This window comes from Lampetra planeri, chromosome 41 (genome assembly GCF_965212315.1).
Source record: "Lampetra planeri chromosome 41, kcLamPlan1.2.h2, whole genome shotgun sequence".
NCBI classification, from domain to species: Eukaryota; Metazoa; Chordata; class Hyperoartia; order Petromyzontiformes; family Petromyzontidae; genus Lampetra; species Lampetra planeri.
Window position 1 is genome coordinate 8,951,733 of NC_136147.1, and position 20,555 is coordinate 8,972,287.

At 50.3% G+C, this 20,555-nt stretch overlaps 1 protein-coding gene across 4 annotated transcripts in view; it reads right to left on the bottom strand.

The window, feature by feature from the left end:
- Positions 1-3,739: 3,739 nt before the first annotated feature.
- The window catches only part of LOC144732175 (solute carrier family 23 member 1-like), a 55,356-nt gene continuing 38,540 nt past the window's right edge, over positions 3,740-20,555 (bottom strand). For all 4 annotated transcript variants that reach the window (XM_078613522.1, XM_078613524.1, XM_078613523.1 and 1 more), the window contains exon 17: positions 3,740-20,138. In XM_078613522.1, coding sequence (XP_078469648.1) covers positions 19,891-20,138 — 248 coding nt within the window. In that variant the 3' untranslated portion in view covers positions 3,740-19,890. The remainder of the gene's footprint in view (positions 20,139-20,555) is intronic.

Below are 20,555 nucleotides of genomic sequence, written 5' to 3' on the forward strand. Positions count from 1 at the left end.
CGTCAGGGTGGTTACCGGTTATGTAGTTACCCCGTGGTGGTTACCGGTTATGTAGTTACCCCGTGGTGGTTACCGGTGATGTAGTTACCCCGTGGTGGTTACCGGTTATGTAGTTACCCCGTTGTGGTTACCGGTTATGTAGTTACCCCGTGGTGGTTACCAGTTATGTAGTTACCCCGTTGTGGTGGTTACCGGTAGAATGAACGTGTTGCTCCTGAATGTGTGTGTGTCTCCAAAGTGATCTCACTACTAAAGTATGAACAAATAAGAACAGGTTTTACCCAATCTGGCAATACAACAGGACGTGTCAAGATGTTCAAACGCCAGATAGAAACCTTCTGCAATGAACCACGTCTGCAATAACCACACGAAGCGCGTGTTTGTTTTGCATGTTCATCACAAGTAACGCGTGTGGTTATTGCAGACTTCATTCCCGGCGAAAGGTTTTTGTTTGGCGTTTGAACATCTGAACACAACTCCTGTTTTATTCCCAGGAATGGGTAAAGCCTCTTCTTTATTTTCATCCTTGTGACACTGCTGAGCTTGAGGTCTGGCGAAGTTTCCGGCTACACATTCGTGTGGTGGCCGAAAATGTCGCCGCCTTGCCACATCTGTCCCTTCACATAATACGCGGTGGATTTATTTTTGACACATCCCATCAGTCACATGGCCTCCTGGGAGCGCATATGTTGTGAGCGATAAGGTTGAGATGTGATGGTTAGAATGGTGTTGGTGTGTTTGGGAGAGGTTGGCGCACCGCTCTAAGAACCCCAGCGACCCGAGGTCTTCTCCCGCTCACGGCAAACACCAGTGGACGATTATCTGAACCGGTCCTGGGCCTCCCCTCTGTCGACTCAGCCTCAAACGAGTACCTGGTGCGGTGTCTAAATATCGCCACAGGGGAGACCAAGGCGACCGGGCGTGGTGCTGGCCACCTATCCCTCGTGGGCCGTGCCGGCCTTCATAGGCGCTCACTAACAGCACTTGCCCCAACAGTCTAGTTGAGGCTACAAGGGAGATCTTTGTCTTTGCTGCCCGGATCATCTTCAATCTTCCTTACCAGTCCCACACAGCAACACTCCGTATCCATGAGCAGCACTGGGATCCCGTCGCCTGTTCAAGTTCCTCACCCGAGTTGACAACTCAGTCCACGGTTCGGGCCCCAATGCATCTCGTCGACTTCCCTCCGTCCTACCACTCCTCCTCCTCCTCGCCCCCTGTGTTCACAATCCCGGCTCTCTCTGTCTGACCCCTCTCCTCCTTGTGCCCAATCACCATTCCGTTCGTTCTGTCTCGCCTCTGCATCCCCACCCTTAGCCTCACTGTCCATGTGTCGTTCTTAAAACACTCAAACGTATTTCCCTTCGCGGACTCAAAATGCCCTCCTCCCTCTGCCTTGCCTCATCATTAACACCAACTTCGCTACCAACTCATCACACTCATCATGAACCACACATTGTCACTTTCATCATCGTTTAATTCACGCACCATCACCATCATCCCATTCACGTACCACCTGCCAGCCTTCTCATTAACTCACCTCGTCACCACCCCGCTGTATGAACAGCGCATTCACTTGTTCAGCCTCTTGCTTGGTGAAGGCGCTTTCACTCATGGCAATAATAGGGTCGTGGTGTGCCGTGGGGACGTGACGAGGTGCCACTGCATGTGTGTGTGACCGTGTGTGTGTGTAACGGTGTGTGTGTGTGACGGTGTGTGTGTGTGACGGTGTGTGTGTGACGGCGCGTGTGTGTGTGACGGCGCGTGTGTGTGTGTGTGACGGCGCGTGTGTGTGTGACGGTGCGTGTGTGTGTGACGGTGCGTGTGTGTGACGGTGTGTGTGTGACGGTGTGTGTGTGACGCGTGTGCAGCTGGGGAGAGGGTGCGAGTCCCACGCGCAGAAGTCACAGGAGGAGTTGTATCACGACGAGACGCCGATGCCATCGGTTGCTGGATGCGAACGAATTCGCTCTGAGCGCGGCGGCTTGTGACGCGCACGTCATTGCGCTCGACAAGATGATCAGACTTTAGCGACGCTCTCAATCTCTGTTATGGATATTGGCCGCAAAGGCCTACGCCTTGAACTCTCAACCTGTTACAGTCGTGAGTTTATCGCGAGTAAATCCAAATGCTAGAAGTGTGAACGCGTGCGTGTGCCCTGACATTGTTGTGCGGGCGCGCTCCGCTATCCACCCCGGAGAAGCCCGTGGCGAAGAGGGACTCGGTGACTCGGTGCCGCGGAGATCCGTGGGGAAGAAGAATGGAGGTGACGAGGACGACATCGAGACTGTCGGGAGGGCGGAGAGGGAGAGTCGGCCGCGATGATGGCTCCCCGAGTCGTCCCGTGCCGAGGGGGGTCCCTGCCAGCAGCCCCCCCCCCCCAGGTCAGGTGAGAGGAAGACGACGAACCCTCGCACCCACGTCCAACGACGAGGGCAAGAGGTCCAGGGGAGTCGCGGCGGCGCTGTTGGGTGGTGGAGGGCGCGAACCCAACGTCAGTGATGACTCGACCCATCGCTCTGCGAGAACGCGCCCGTGGTTTGATGCTCACTATTGGTTTGGCGTCCTGAGTCGAAGTTGATTTTGTTTTCGAGCAGGTGTGCCGCTATCACGACGTAGACCAGAGGGTCAACCTGGGGGTCAACCTGGGGGTCAACCTGGGGGTCAACTAGAGGGTCAACCTGGGGGTCAACCTGGGGGTCAACTAGAGGGTCAACCTGGGGGTCAACCTGGGGGTCAACCTGGGGGTCAACCTGGGGGTACAGGCCTCGAGAGGTATCTCACGCCACCGCCGCTGGGAACGTCATTGACGAGACCACGTGTCTCAATCACTGGCGCTTCGCAGCCACCGCCTGCTTATAGGATGCACTTTCAAGGGCCCCGCGCTAAACGCTTTCAAGCTATCAATTCCGGTTCATGATTCTGCACTTGCTCTATTACTATAGTACTATACCGCCTTCAACTTTTATGAACGACTGGGTGTTTAAGGTTAGCGATGTGTCGTATTATCTGGCTGTATAGCAAATGAAAAAATACAATTACTTTACTATGAAAGTAAAAATGTTGTTTAAATATGTGTGTTTTTTCCATTTAGGGCCCCTTTATAACATATGCTGAAGGCCCACACCAGCTTAATCCGACACTGGAGTCGTGGTGGGGGTTTTCTCCGCGTTCTCTGATGGCAAATTCTCAAAAATGTATTGGCCAAAACGCCACCGGATTTCCTGGTTACATCGATGGCACTTCCAGTAGTCGCTCTACAAAACGCCTCAAATGCTTCAAAATCGTGCACACTCCCGAATAATTTATTTTTTGTCCCCATTGTGTTGTGTACACATCCCGTTGCTGCTGGAATGATATACCCTTCCAAATGGCTGCGGTGTCCGACGGGATGTGTAATAAAAAAATCCTTCAATGTTTTGGTTGGAGGGACACATGGAGGTCTTGCTTATTTATTTTGGCCACGAAAATGAGGCCGTGCACAGTGGGATTGTGCTGCGGTGCTCACACCGGGGCATCTCGAAGGTCGTGCGGCAACATCCATTGTACTGCGCTCTGCCTCCACGTCTTTTCTCTCCGCCTTCACCAAACCAGCAATGACCGGCATGGTGAAGTATGATGGGCAAGCCGACGACGAGTGTCGTGGCAGGGAGGCCCTCATCCAGCAAGTCACCAACGTTGTACGTAACGACGTCAACGGAGAATGGCCCACACAGTCAGGAGCAGCCGCACACGAATCATACGGACAGATATCTTTATAGAGAGATGCACAATTTTCTACATAACAAAATAAAGAGACGCTATTAACCATCGATAAACGACCGCTTTCGGGTAAAACAAAGTGTTCGAAGTGTGTTTAGAACAACCATGCGCAGATAAATAAACACAAGCGTAGACCCTCGCGAACCGAGTTTGCAAACTGGACGAAAACGGAGCGTGGCCTGAACCCCACCGGTGGGTGACGGAGACGAAAATGAACATTTCGTCGAGATTGCAACGTGGTTCCACGAGTTCTCAACTGCAGGCAGTCTCCTAGTCCGGCTCTCTCGCTCGTCAACTCAAACGCATCGCTCCCTTGGCACGTCAACGTCCCCCCCCCACCACCCTGCATGCTGCCCTCGGCAATGCGTCCACATCATGCATCGACACGGCTTGAGTTGAATGTTTTGTTTTTAAATTCGCAAGACTTGTACGTCGTATGGGTCGGCTGTGGCTTGGCCGACCCCTCCCGCGTATTGTAATTTACAATTCTGAAACCAACATTGGGAAAATAAACAACACAACACACACCGCGCGTTCTTAGTGTACTCGCATATATACAGAAGTCGCGGTTAACTCTCGATTCTCCTTGAGCGCACAATCCCTGGCTGCGGACTGACCGTGCTCGCGAACACAAACAACTCCAGGATAGTCGCGGGCCGCGTGAGTTCCCGCGTGAGAGGTCCACTTGGTGGCGCTGCTGCTGCTGCGTTGCCAGCGCTGCACAAACAACAACTCGACACTGCTTCAAAGGAAAACAATGTGATGGTCGGAGGCGACGATCACGGCAATGACCTTCATGACACGCTTATTGCCATTGCCCGAAACGTGTCGCCTGCATTTGTTCCCCATTAAGGCCACAGCGTTGCTCGCGTTTGCGGTTTTGACGACTGCAATAGGTTCGTCATTAACAATTAAAACCGGATGACACGTGCCACATCTTGACCCATTCCTCCCCACATGCATGACCTCCTTCAGCCATATATTCCATCAAGATAATCAAGATCCTCCGACTGTGCACTGGTCACTGTCCCACGGTGTGGGCTACACACCTGGGGGGTGGTGACAGCGCCTTTTGCAATTGCGGGAGCTCAACTCTGGAACTCGTTGGCCTTTCGAGGTCAGGGGACTTCCGATAAACTCGAACGTCTTCACATCTCGACCACAAGCGTATCCGTCTAAAATGGCTTTCTCTCTCTCGAGTTAATGTTCAAACGTCTTTCGAACTTCTTCATTCCTGGGTTGATGCTGAACTGTTTCCGCCTTTGCGTGCACAGCGCCCTGAGAGCGATTGTTTAAGGGCGCTTTATAAATAAACCACGATTATTGTTACTACTACAGTCCTACACGAGTCGGTAATGAACCCGTGTTTACGAATGTCTGGGTATCATCCGGGTTTTGGTCGCCCGTCCGCCGGGGTAGCCGAGTTGACGCTGACGGCGGATGATGTTGGCAGTTTAACGCGTCGGTTTTCGCGACCAAGATCATCCATGATAGAGGGGGGTTTATGGGGTTAGAGAGGTGTTTTGGGTTAAATCTCACCAAAAAAACCCCATTATTATGGATGCTGTTGGCATTGCGAAACGGCGGTCCCACAAGCATGCACACACAACACACACACAGATCTCTTCCAACCATAGCCATCACCAAATATAAACTCGCATTTACACGTTTTTAATTGTGCGCATAATCTACTGCAGCTATATATATATTATCACCATACGAGGCTCTTTACTCAAAAAGGTGACATTTATCGACGATGCAGCTAAACCTGTCGACGAAAATCAAACCGAATCACATTCCTGCCAGTTCCAATGCGATCCCGTCACACTGCCCTGGTAGGGAGAATTAGGATATGTTCAAAGCGTGGTCTCCTTCTAAGCCCCCCTTAGCCACAACTCCCAGTCCGACAAAACCTCTTAATTACACGCGACCGTGTGTGTCTGTGCACACACACACACTATATACTGTACATGTCACGCCAGACAACGGTGCAAAAATACATTCTCCTCGAGAATAAATCCACTGCGAAATTCCTCGCCTGCGTCTCGTCTGCCGTGAAAGGCAGCGGGAGAGTTTAAAGAGGCGTCCCTACACGTGGCCGCGCGGTAAAACGAGGCTAGCCACTTCGCAACGACCCCCCCCCCCCCCCCGATACAAACAATATGTATTCGCCGCTGCAAAGCATCTCGGGCGCACTAATCGGGTACTGGAGGGCAACATGTTTTTTGTTTCACCTTGCAACACTGTTTATCATTTTAGCACGCTCATTGTGTTTCAAGTAGTCCGAGCACGATCAATGTTTAATGCTGGCTAATGTGTGCTTGGACCGTCTTAGTTATGTAGAAGTCATATTTGCTCCTGGGTGAGCTAATAGCTTCCACACCCCCCTGGTCTTCATCAACCACGCGCCTCGTGTACTCTTCATTGCCGTATGGGACGCACATGGCTACCTAATAAAAAACCGACAGTGGCTCTCATCGTCGCTGGTAACCTTAGTTGTTGAATACTGAAATGGTGAATGCGCTGGTCGTGACCCCCCCACCCTCCCATCCGTGTGTTAGGGCTCCCGACATGATCGGCGTCTCTCCGTCTCGGTTGTCGTCAATGTTGTTTGTTTTCGTAGTTCCATTTGTGTGTCAGTCTCCATGTCTGCGTCTCTCTCTCTCTCTGCATGTCGCCCCCCCCCCCCCTGGCTGTCTGTACCTGCCCCTTTTCTATCTGTGTCTGTCTGTGACACTCTGTGTCTGTCTGTGTCTGCCACAATTGGTGTCTGTGTGTGTCACACTGTGTCTGTCGGTCACTCTCTGTGTCTGTGTGTCTGTCACACTCTGTGTCTGTTTTAAGGGCGCCCCATTCCCCCGTTCGCAGTGCCCTGGCCAATATTAAAGCTTGGCGGTAGGAATGATTTCCACACAGCCCTTCACATGCATTGTCCAACACAGCAGACAACCACCATCGATACCGTCAGCGTGGGCTGCCGCAGTGTTTGCTCTGCGCATTGGACCGGATGCCCATTCACCGCGCGCTGTCAACACCGAGGGCGGTGGTGGTGGCATCAGCGGCACCCCTCGTGATCACCTCTCACCAAGATGAACTCTAACTCATTGAGTGTCTCCGCAGCCATCCTGTTGTAGCTAACTCTGTCCACATGACCGCGCACACATTTTTACTTGAAGATGCAACAGCAACTTAGACGAAGCCTATATCTTGACTCGCACTCGACGCGGGTAACCGAGACACATGCTGACACCCGAAGTAACTCGTGGTCTGTACTATCCGTACTATTGTTTTATCCAGGCCACCTCTCCGCCACTGTTGAATATTAAATTAATTGGATTTTGGGGCTGTCAGGGGGGGGCAGGCACCCCCATCGTCCCTCCTCCACTGCCATTACCACGGTTAAATTAGTTTTTTCCCCTTTTACACAATTGATGAGCACAGTCCCAAAGGCCCCAAGACATCAATGTCCAGCAACAGACAGCACTGTCAAAGTTGTAGTCGATGAAAGTTGACGTCTTTTTTTTTGAAAGGTGACAGTGAGAGCTTGGGGGAAGAGACGACGGGAAGGAATTCCCAAGTGGAGCAGAAGACGCGGTGCGACCTGCAGTGTGGGTGAGCGGTGTGGGTGAGCGGCGTGGGTGAGCGGCGTGGGTGAGCGGCGTGGGTGAGCGGCGTGGGTGAGCGGCGTGGGTGAGCGGTGCGACCTGCAGTGTGGGTGAGCGGTGTGGGTGAGTGGTGTGGGTGAGCGGCGTGGGTGAGCGGCGTGGGTGAGCGGCGTGGGTGAGCGGCGTGGGTGAGCGGTGTGGGTGAGCGGCGTGGGTGAGCGGCGTGGGTGAGCGGTGCGACCTGCAGTGTGGGTGAGCGGCGTGGGTGAGCGGCGTGGGTGAGCGGCGTGGGTGAGCGGCGTGGGTGAGCGGTGTGGGTGAGCGGCGTGGGTGAGCGGCGTGGGTGAGCGGTGCGACCTGCAGTGTGGGTGAGCGGTGTGGGTGAGCGGTGTGGGTGAACGGCGTGGGTGAGCGGCGTGGGTGAGCGGCGTGGGTGAGCGGCGTGGGTGAGCGGTGTGGGTGAGCGGTGTGGGTGAGCGGCGTGGGTGAGCGGTGCGACCTGCAGTGTGGGTGAGCGGCGTGGGTGAGTGGTGTGGGTGAGCGGCGTGGGTGAGCGGCGTGGGTGAGCGGCGTGGGTGAGCGGTGCGACCTGCAGTGTGGGTGAGCGGCGAGTCCATTTGCCTAAACTTGCCATCAGGGCACACTCGAGCGCGACCTGCATGTGACAGCCAGGCAGCGTCTCCCGTGCATTCCGCTCAGATTAAACAGAAGCTTTGGCCCCTGCGAAGGTCTAACTCCGCAGGACGCGTCACGCAGTAACGGGGCGCGGCGGGGCGTGACGGTCAACCCAAGCGGACTTGTCGGGCGAGTGTCGGGCGAGCCAACCGCCTGAACCTTGGACACGGGCGACGCTGGGTATTGTTGAACACCAAGACGGGAAAAGCGACACGCGCAGTGAAGAGACCGCACGTTGCAATCGTCGCGGATGCAGAGCACTTGAGTCAAGCGAGCGCACTCGCACCAACCGCACGAGACATCCAGACCCACCGGCCCGACTCAAAACGTAACCACCACGATAGTCGAGTCCAAGCGCTCACCACAATGAGCTCCACCACCCTCACCCGCGAGACACTGGGCTGGGCCTGCCCAAAGCCATCAAGCGGACAGCCGTCGTAGACGCTGCTCCAGCCGACCAGACGCAAACCCACATGTGATGCTACAGCGATAGTCCTGACTAGCCGAGTGCAGCAACACCCCGGCTAGCGAAGCTTCTGGGAACCGAGGAAGCTCCTTCATAACGAGAGTCGACCACGGAGGGGCCTCCTCGCCGCGGTAGTTTTGCCACAACAACAACAACAAAAATCGACGAACTTAAATAACTTGAGAATGTATGCAAAGCGATTTTTTTTAAAGGTCGAATTTTTGTTCACGCTGCATGTGCCCTGTATACATGACCGAGCGGAGTTTGTTTCCTGTATATCACACGATGTAACACGATTGTTGTCCCTGGGTAGTGTTATTTTCTAATTGCTTATGCCTCAAAAGTATTTTTAGAAATGTCTATTATTCACCACAAGCTTTGCTTTTGTGACCAGGACTTTACGTGAAGGAATGACACTAATGCACACCACGTGTTCTCATTGAAAATAGGTACATTTCGAAATATCACTGTCCTGGTCACAAAAGCAAAGTTTGTGGGGGAATCATAGACATTTCCTGTACTTTTGAGGCATAAGCAATTAGGAAATAACACTTACTACACAGGAACAAAACATAAATAAATGTGTTACACAGCGTATTAGTGGAGTAGATTATTAACTTTGCTTTTGTGTCCGGGTCACAAAAGCAAAGTTTGTGGGGAATAATAAAAGCCACTTTATTGTACTTTTGAGGCATAGGCAAATAGGAAACAACACTTACTACACAGGGACAAAAAAAAGTCTCGTGACACAGTGAATGACCAGCGGCCTATCGGCAGTATCCCTCACTCGGCCTGACCCGCGGTCTTCTCTCGCTCGCCATTGCTTAATCCCCGCGTGCTGGTAAAGAGTTGTCGCGTGTTTTGCAGTGATACTAATGTTTTATTACCACCCTTTGTCATCCAAATGATCATCCAGTGCAGATCTATCTCTCTGGGAGCGAACATGCGGATCATAAAGGAGGGTAGAGGCGGGAGAGAAGAAAGGTGAAACTGCGTGGTTCGTTTGGATCAACGCAGTCCACCTTAAATATCATTTTAAACCAAGCGGACAAGATAAACATACTTTGCTCCAGAAATCGAGTGGCCTTAGTGCTACTGAAGTCGTATGCTCACGAAGCAGTGTTATTGAGAAACTGTTGAGTGTTTGGGTGGTCTATATGACGCGGCGTCACATCCACTCGGCCATGCACTGATGACGCAGAAGGCACCGAGCCTCTTTGATGTTTTCCTATTAGTTACCCCCCCACACCCTTTCTCTGAAGTCCTTGAAGGCATCCCTATCCCCCTCCTCTGTCCTAGCCACCTCTGGTAACGAAGTTTCTGACAACAACGTGACGTCATGGAACGCATCCGCACCTTAGTCTTGCCCGAACACCTATCAACCAGAAACCCCCTTCCACCCAATCATCCTGACCACACTAAACCAAACACAGTTCGGCGAAAACGCCAACGAGCAAAGCAGACGCGACCGCTGCTCCGACCACACGACGCGTCAAGCCCCGAGCAGTCTGCCTGCCTCGAAGGCGCCACAGTCGGCCACGCGGTCGTAACCCCTCGGTTTTGGTTTGCGGATTTTCACATTCGGTGCACGGTCGTGATAAATGGGGAGTTGTCGAGACTGGATTAACAAACCGTGCGTGTGGCTCTGGCCAGTGGCACTCGCACGCTCGCTTGCATGTGTCACCACCCACGTGTATGTACACACTCGTTATGGGGAGACAAAGGCGGCCGCGCGTGGTGCTGGTGGCTACCCAACCCCCTCGTGTGCCGTGTCGGCCTTCATAGGTGCCACTCGCTAACAGCACTTGCCCAACAGTCTGTCCAATGCTACACGGAGGCATCTTTGTCTTTGCACATGGCATTGTATGCATGTGTATATACAAGCTAGTTCTCCTGTGGCCACATCTGGTGGCACGAAAGGTATTGATGTGGCAAGTACTCGCTCGTGTTGATTACTTTTAACCAACAGGGACGCTCAATCTAAACACGTAGGCTTTCGCGATCAATATCATCCATAAGAGGGTTTTTTTGGGTTGGATTGCGTAATTATACAAATGTGTTGTTAAACCCGCCACCAAATCTGGCTGTCGCCTGATGAAGCCAGTTGTAATTACTGGCGAAACGTCGTACTCAGATTGTAAATGTTGTGGCTTGGCTCTCCAACACACTGGTGTGCTGTACTAGTATACTACACTATACACTACTATACACTACACTATACACTACTATACACTACACTATACACTACTATACACTACACTATACACTACACTATACACTACTATACACTACACACTACACTATACACGATTATACACTACACTATACACTACACTATACACTACACTATACACTACACTATACAATACACTACTATACACTACACTATACACTAGTGCTGTACTAGTGACGAATTGCCACGTTCTGTTTACGTGACAACCCTTACTGGTTAGCTGTGTCGGGTGGTGGCGGGTTAAACGACACATCTTTATATTTTCGCGATCTAACCCCAACAAAACTCTCTATTATTAGGGACGTTCAACTTCCGTAGACCCCCGCCTCATTCCTCTGTAGCCCCCCCCCCTCTCTGCCGAATCGAGCCCCACCCCCTTCCTCTCTCCCCATCGACACCTTTCCCTTTAGGCCCCGCCTCCTCTTTGTGGCCTGCTCTGGGTAGTGCTGGTGGTTGGGTAGTGGTGGTGGTGGTGATGGTGGTGGTTGGGTGGTGGTTGGGTGGTGGTGGTGGAGGTTGTGGCAGGAAGGGGGGGGGGTCAGTAGGCGGTGGGGTAGAGTTTAGACGACCACCAGAATCCCTCAGGGCAACATAGTAAGAGTTGTATTTGTGTCTATAGTAGCGTTGTAATTGTTGCTGTTGTAATGTATGCACGTATATAGCATTGTATTTAAGGCGGTAGTGCAAATACTCCCGGTACATTAGTGCATGCCATAACTCCGTGCGCTGTAGTCACGGCAACGGTCTTATCTGTCATGCTAGTTATCAAATTATAAGAAAAATAACAATCACGACAATAAATCAACAGCAAGCCCCCCTATACGCACCACGAGAAATCACTGTGTCACGCGCCCACCCACACACACGGCAGTAATACTGCAGGACGAACACAACGAGCGGCAGTGACCTGGTCAAGCAACTCCGTGGATAGGCCGTGACCCTCTGTGGAATCCGATTGACAGGTTAAAATGTAACGCCACGCGATGTGACAGACATGTTTACACGTAACCACCAAGTGGAATCTGGTTGTATGTAAAATATAATCTCGGTGTAATCCGATTTTAAAGTTAAAAGTAACCCCGTGTAATATGATTACCATGCCTGCCAACCCATACAGTTTACCCGTATTCGTGTACAGGGAAATTGAGTTGTCAGGTCCATACAGCCTACAGCCGTTGCAGTTCGGGCAAAAACACGTTTTGTCTATTTGTGTTTCTCCCTTGTGATGGGACTTTGTAGGATGAACGTTGAGATGTATAAGGGCACGGGGTGAAACCAATAATGTCTGAATTGGTCTGTAATAAGGTAGGGCACTGATAAGGGGTTGACAGGTATGGGTTACATGTTTAACTTTCACCCCCCCCGTGTAATCCGATTTACATGGCAAACTTGGCTCGACGAATAAACAAAACCCGGCACTTGCTGTAAACGAATGCCGGCTGCCAGCCAGGGGCTGAGTTGGGTAAGGGGAGAGCGGGTGGTTAGAAACCTCTTCAAGACACAGCCATGTTATCCTGTCAATCTGTGTAATCATGAGATGCCAATACAACAACTTGGAAGTTTTGTTTATAGGAAGGAAAAAAAAACCTTTAAAATTTAAAACCAGTACCACAATCGATGGCGGTAATATTTCCATCAATTGTTGATGTTTTTACATGTTGCTGTTCCTGTTTTTCAAGTCACTATTTGTTGAAATTTGATCAACTTTTTTTTTACTCATTTACATTCTTAACCAGGATAAGTCCCCATTTATTTCAAAGTTTATTTGTTCGCTTATTATTATATTATAGAGGTAGATCGATCTAAAGGCGCGTATGACCGTGTTCCTTTTATGATTTAACGACGTTGTAAATCGGTGTCTGGGACAGACCCGGACGCAGTTTGTGCGTGAATCTGCAAGACGCTTCCACCGACATCGGATTCCACAGAGCGAAGCAGGAGGGTGGTGCCCACTCTGCTCGTCGATCGCACGGGCCCGCTGGACTTGATGCCAAGTGGGTCGGGAGGCTGAGGTTGTGTTGCCTTCTAAAACACTGGGGTCGTTATTCCACCCCTCCGTCAACACAAAGCGTGCGCGCAGCCTCACGCACGGGATGATTCGAACCCGTCACTGCTGACTGGAATTTCAAAACACAAGTTCGCAATTTAAAACAAGTAAACGAAAACGATGATGATAAAACATAGTAACAAATCTTCAATGAACGCAAAGGCTGTATTGTAACAAAAAAATATTAGGGCATGGAATTAGTGTTTTGGAAAGTCACGTTTGTGGTACAGAACAATTTCAGGACTGGCAACTACATTTAAAACCGCCGTGCAGTCTGCGTGACTCGCTGGGTTTCCAATTACCACAGTAGGATGCAGCAGCTCCACTCTTCTGAACACACATAGTGCATCCTTTATTCTAAATTAACTTCACATGTAGTTTTCACAACCCATGTCGGATGGGGAAGGGTTTCACTGCAAACATTTTGCCGGATCATTGCATGTTGTAACCCCAAAAATCTATTGTGAATTATAAATAAACTTAAACAAAATATAGACTGCTGATTGAGGGCCTCCAAGGTGTTTTGCAAGCCACGAGACTTTTTCGAGGGAGCAAAGATGCGAGAAAGCATAGCAGTACAGTACAACAAAGGATGTCACCGAAACCTTCTTCTGCTGCCCAACACGTGCTCACGCTGAGAACCTGAAAACATTCGCTCTGGTCTCGAGTTCAGTGAAACACCTTTCAGTTGTTCTCTCAGCGTCCCGACGTTTCTGACCGGGAATTGACAAGCGCGGACGACAATTGGGAACCCCCAGAACCAGCCCCGAGACTAAACATGCGCCGCAAGCTGTATGCACAACAGACATTCACCACCTCATTGGCAGTGCCTGCTCGAGAAACGTCCCAGGGGAGGAGGGGCGGCAGCCCAAAATCTCAAACCTTTCAAATAGGGCCCTGAATTAAAAATTAAAATTTCAATGCATTTACTCTTGTGAAATGTAAATAAACAACACATTTTTGGGGTCCACCTCTGCTTGTCAATGCCAGCTGTGTGGCAAGCTTGGCAATGAGTAATTGAAAACCTTCAGAGATAGATTTGAGTTCTGCTTGCGATAACCGTTTTTAAAATGTCATGGCAATTGGATTTTACAATGTGCATGAAACACTGGATATAGCTACAAGGTTTTGCTATCTCTGGTGAAACCATTGCTTGCTCTGGGCTCATGCACGAAAAGCCACATACAGTACTCTCGATTATCCGGGCAGGATGGCCACGGATAATCCAAAAATATAATTTTTTTTGCGGATATCTATGGCTAAAACCATCAATACAGGTATCAATTCTGTTTAAATTAAGAAAGTGGAGTTTATTAATTACCAAAACAAACATTTGTAGGAAAGAATGTATTGATCCTGTTTTATTAAATCGATCGATGCGCTCGCTCGGTGATGACACGACACTGCTCCCGCGCAGAAGACTCAGCCCACTAAGTGGATAACAGAGCCACGCCCATCAAAGTCAATCAAACTCCGCCCCATTTGTAAAGATATGCAACTCCTGTACTGTAGTGGCGATCACGTGGATTTCCGATTCACTGGAGCACATTTGTTCGGTTTAAGAACGTGACTTGTAATAAACATTTCCAAGAATAACTAGAACTGTTTTTAGATTATTTGGGCTTTAGCGAGAACCCACGAGTTATTAATTTATATCAATCTCAGGTGCGCAGTTAATCGCAAATCGGAGAAACCGCACATCGATAATTATCGAAAGTCCACTGCACTTGCTTTTACACAGATTGACACACGGTGTCATTTTAATGTCTCTCCTCCTACGCTCTGGCCGTTTGCCATGCAAGGCCAGAGAAGACGAACACAAATACATAACAGAGAGGTGCAAATCATAGCCGTCTCTTTACTCATCTCTGGAATGACAACACTCAGCCTTTGCTAACAATTATAATTTTCAGTTGAATTTTGGGTAGAGTGGGATAAGCTTTCGTGACTGCAGGAATTCATATTCTTTGGGTCTTTCGGTAAAGTCACGGAGATAGGTTCAAAGGAAATAACAAAAAATAATGACAAACGCTTGTGTTGCGATCGAAACGTCGTAGTTTTTGGTTATTTTCTTTGAACCTGTCTATGTGACTTTACCGAAAGACCCAAAGAATAGGGCGGGGATCGCCAATTCCCGTGAGTGCAGGATTTGCGACTCGGGTCTTGTGTGTCCAGCTCCGCGTGCGAATTGAGCCGCCGCCCCCGCCGCCCCCCACCACATCCTGCCCTGGGACATGTGGCCACGATCCCTAATTGGAGTGATAATAATCACCAGGGTGTCTATAAGTGGGACGACTCTAGGGGCCGATGGGTTAGCTCACTGCATGCGAGCGTCGCGTGTCGCACGCTAGGTTTAAAACGGGCAAGACAATTTAACAACGGAGGCAAGAGAGCAAAAAACACGATGCAGAGCGGGAGATGGTTTCAGCTTTCGTAACCAGACACCAAATGTACAGAATGCCGGCCTGGGCAACACTGTCATCTCCTTACACAGGTGACGAGAAGCACCGAAACCAAATAAAGAGTTCATCTTTCAAGGCACGATTTTGTTGTTTCACTGACATTACTGAAACATTTCGATGTAGAGGGCCTAGGATTGGCAATGTTAAGCCTCGGTCTGACAGATTCATGGTGATGTCAGAAATCACTGAAACATTGCGTGGTGATGTCAATCTTCGTGCTCATGCAGATCAGTCTCCAATGCACGTGTAGCATCTCGCATCAGCCATAGACATGAAAAGATTCAACCCTGCATCGATACAATTTTTTTTTACTTTGAGTTTTCTGTCCTCCCACACCTGACTAGCACGGTTTGCTACGTACGACGTGAAAGCAGTTCATACATATTGTTGCGATTTGAGGGTTATAATTCAAGAATAGAATCTTATTCAAGCACTGTGATGACTGGTAGTGCCTGTCGTAGCTGCAGGGGAGACAAGAACCATTAAAAACAACCGAGACCCCTCCGCCCCACCCCCATTGGTGTTTACTCCATTTGATGAATTCACCAAAAGATACACAGTTAATGTTAATCGCTGTGGTTCCACCCGTAATTAGGTAATTAAAAGCGCACCCCACCCCCCTCTTCCAGTGACATTTTTACTCGAATGCTAATTCAGTGGTAAATACAGGTTCTGTCAGCATCATCGTTTGCTATAAATTCGTGGGATTCATTAAGTTCTACAATTTGTGACCATTTCCAACACTGGGAGCTGAATGGATTGCATCTCCTGGCACGGCAGTTAAAACAATGGGGGAACAAGTTTCCAAAGTGTCCTGGCTCTTGCCCACCCAGCAGCATAAATGGGTACAGCACAGTCTGATCAGCAGGTGACGTGGTGGTGGGAATGTAGACCAAACAGCGCGTAGAGTTCGCTCGGGTAGAGGCCCTTCTGCCAGCACGAGCGCAAGCAAGCAACTGCAGGGCTGCACCTTTCCCCAGCACGTTTAAACGATTTTAAAGGATGACATTTACGTGAGACGCAGCTGCAATTGAACCCAATTGATGAATATTCATTCGCACCATCACGGATAGCAGTTGCATAAATACAAACCGTGGAATTATCAACAACATCCACCTATTAAGGTTTCAAAACAGCCTCTTCACAGCAAAATGTAGCGAGACTTACACGTGACCTATCATGGGGCGGTGACTTAGCCCAGTTGCCGCGCATTCACCGCTTGTTGCAGACGTTTGCGGTTCAAATCCAGCAGGCCGCCTTGGTTAATACTGCCAGCGTATTGACTGTAAAATATGCACCGTTTTCTTCAAGCTGGTGTTGTATCCCTTGACATCATTTGCTAGGATTAAGCCATTATGTGATGGTGTTTAGGTCCAAATTGGCCAAAAATAAAAAAAAAAACCCTGCAAATTACACAATTGGAATCAAACACATACAAATATCGCCCCGACTACGACACGACTGCAGAATGAAACGGCAGTACCTTCCTTTGTGACAGCCTTCCACTAGAATGGCGTGAATACCAAATGTGCTCCATTAATTAATATCACGCTATGGCGATTGTAGTTTGGAATGAAATAGCTTGAAGCACACACCGTGGCACACACACACAATAAACGGTAATTATCACCTTCCAACTTCATTACCCATTGTTCCACAATGGGCAGCAATCTTTAAAAAATATTGATACGTGCACAATTTTGCATACGAAATGCCTTTTAAAAACGCGTTATTAAATTAAATATTTAAGCTGATCCCGCTAAAAAAAATCTCAATTATTTGTGCAAGCTTCGCCGACTTTCATAACATTACATTGGAACTCGCTCATATACACAACGACAATGGAACTCGCACTTTCTGTAACGAAACGCAGCGATTCATTGCAACATTCTACTCGGGCTGTCATTTCCTGCCGACCGGTTTTCCGGAGTGGGAGCGAATGGTACCGGTGGATGCGGGGTGTGCCGGGCGTTTGGTTGCAGAGAGTTCACGGTTTGAATGCAGCAGGCTGCCTTGGCCATTACTTCGGGAGTATTTACAATTAAATGCGACGTCATTCCGTTTGCTTCCCCGCGGCAGTGTTAAAAAGTCATGTGACGTCATTCGAAACGGGTATGGCATTGTGTGTCATGGTCCAAATTAGCCAGATTAGAAGAATGGCCCACAAGTTACGCAATTGTGGTTATGCATATCAAGATGACTTCCTATTGGCAGGCTATATCCGTCTGTGAAACACAGCACCCTTGGGTTATAGCTCTGCGCTATAAGAATGGCGCGAATACCAAATGTAGAAAATTAATATAAATTCCAGATTGCCTTCCTCGGACGGATCCAGATGCAATTAGACTCCGCTTCTATACTGAGGTGTTGTAAACATGTTGCGTGATGCCTGCCAATCCCCACCAAAAAAATAAATAATGATTAAATATGTAAACCTCGCCATTCCGCTGCTCGTTTCTGCGCAGTAGTTCGGTGCTCATGCAGTTTAAGACCATGGGGACACATGGAACGTCGGGGATGAACACAGCCGCAAGCCCAAACTCCAGACCTTCAACGGGCTCACGTCATAGCAAGTTAAAACATTCTTTAGAAAAATCAAGGATCCGCGCGGTAGCATTTCGCAGGGCGTGTAACCAAGGCCTACGATTTGTCGTGGCTCTGCCCTGGCTCTGCCTCGATCGTGGCACGGCCTGGGATTGAGCCGCTCGGTTGCTTTCAAGGATGTGAACGGTTCAGCCGTGGCTTGGCTTCGGCTCGGCTCATGGAAATCCTCAACTTGGCTGGGCGTCGTGCTCAGAGCTAGCTCAAGTTAAGCGTGGCTTTGAGCTGGCTCATGCGGAGCCAGAGCCGTCACTTAACAATGTGCCTACATCAAGCGGGCGGCACGATTACTTGCGTGCTCTAAGAAGCAACCCACAGACCCAGGCCGCGCGTCTCCGTCCGTCCAACACGAATCTGTCGCTTGTTACCATGAGGAGGGAGGGGGGGGGAGAGAAGCCCTGTAAGTGACCGTCAGGCACGGTCTGCTGATGCCACGTCACAGTAGAATGCCTTAGACTCACAGGGGCCTTTTTATTCTCATCAAATCTTCAAACTCGTGTGGGAGAGTGTGGGACATACGGCCTGTGTGCGCGTTTTCACTGAAGACACGTGCAGACACCTAATTCGCCCTGTTGCGTGAATGCTTAATACCATCGCTGCGGCCGAGGTTACATCCCGCTGCGCTTACATAATGGTAGCGTAAACGCTTCGCATCTCGCGAGCGGAGCAGGGTTAATCGGGACTGTCAGGACGCTCGTGGAATGAAGCCGGTGCGTGTGACCTGAACGGGAGAGAGAACGGCAAGTAGCTGAGAGAGAAATGCCCTCCTAGAGAGAGATGATCAAAGTGCTGTCGGCTCAATGGTTAAGGTGTTGCTCCAGCCACGAGTCGGAGTACGGGTGCCACTGTTTCACCATTCAATACAAACGCAGCAGCTTATTTTAGAACTGCAAAAAAACACCAAGTATATTTTCCTAAAGAAATAATGTCCATCCATTTTAAGTAAACTGTATTGCAACACACATGTAAAGTGTTTGTGTGTAGGTGTCAAGTGTCTGTCTTATGTACACGTGGGCACTGGGACTTCAAGTGGGGCTTGGGAACTGAACTCGTGGTGCCAACACCACCGATCACTCGCAACGCCTTAACAGCCGCCGGTCAAGTGTGTTTTTCAAATATCATCATTAGGAACAGTTTTATTTACAACTTGGATTTTAACTTAATTAATTTTCGTGCAAAAGCATCACCTTCCATCACTACCTTCGTAGGGACGGGTTGTTTCGCTGCATGTTGCCAGGGGTTCATGGTACGAATCCGGCAGGCCACCCTGGTTAATACTGCGGTGTGGATTATAAAATACGTGCCGTCTGCAGGCCAGGAACCGAGTCACCTTGTGCCACGCAAGGACAGCTGCCAATAGGGGTGCCCTTGAAAATGTTTGGGATGAGATGCAAGTCGTGTACAGCGCTCTACCAAAAAATACTCAACATTTGTTATCCACTATTATTAAGTTTGGCATGATTTCACCGATAGGAATGTAACATCTCATACTTTTGCCTGTCACGCACCTGTGCACTCTGCACCATTTCGGTGTGGTGGCCGATCGGGCGCTCACAAGCCCATACGTGTACCTGAACTTGCTCGAGCGACACAACGGTGGTACAACAGAATGCCCGTCAAGGGCGGAGTAAGATGGGCCCACCGTTAGCCCGACAAGGCGGCAGAGTCGCTGACGAGTTGTCGACGCGATTGCGGAATGCACTTTTAAAATGGCCACACGCTAAAGACGACAACAAAGGGAGCAGACGTGACGCTGGGCGGTAGCAGGCACGTCACACGAGGGATCCCATGCCACCAAGTGGTAAAGAAAACCGATTAAATCGCGCACTCACTCCTTTTGCCAACACCACCACCACCACCACCACACCGGGCGGCAGCAACAACAACAACAACCGCAGCGCATCTGCCCCTTGCGTCATCACTCCCCGTCCGCCCGCTCGCGACGACGCACCCAGGTTTTTAAAAAACAAAGGGGCGTCATTGGCGATGTCGCCGTACGGAAACCGAGTAAAACCGCGGTGACAGCCACGCAGTGCCGGCTATACGTCGACGGAGCCGCGCCGGTCATCGTGGGGCCCGGGTGGCGGTGATGGCGTGCGTGGGGACCCACAGCCGTAGCCAGTGAACGTCGGGCAGATGGGGATATAGCGCAGCCAGCGCGTGCGCCGAACTGCGGCCATGCCCACGGGGAAGTCGTAAACCTTCGCCACGGAGTGCACAGAGGACGGCAGCGACGTGTCGGGGCCCGTGGCCTTCCACTTGAGCAGCCCCCGCTCCTCCACAGTGCCTGCACAAATCACCACCACGTCATCACCATGAGTACCAACATCAACAACAAAACAACCGCCGCCGTTCACTTGACGTCACCACGGCGCTTGTGCCATGCTAGGTGCACTTTGAGGCCACGTGAAGTGTCGAAAGGCCGCTGGCAGGTCACGGAACGGACCCAGGTTTCATGGGTTGACTGACAGATGACTGGCAGATGCCCCAACTGTGCTACCCTCCGTGCCAATTTTCTGCATTTTGGCCGCCCGGTGCTCCGCTCATTGTTGTGAGCATCGCTCTTCTGCCCTCTGTTGTTGCTGAACGGCGACCGCCTCCAACTCCCCAGCAGCATCCTGCATGAACTTCCTTCACAGAGGCCGATCTTGACGCTGCTGGTACCAGTCATCAGCAAGGCCAATCAGCTCCATGGACCGAGCGT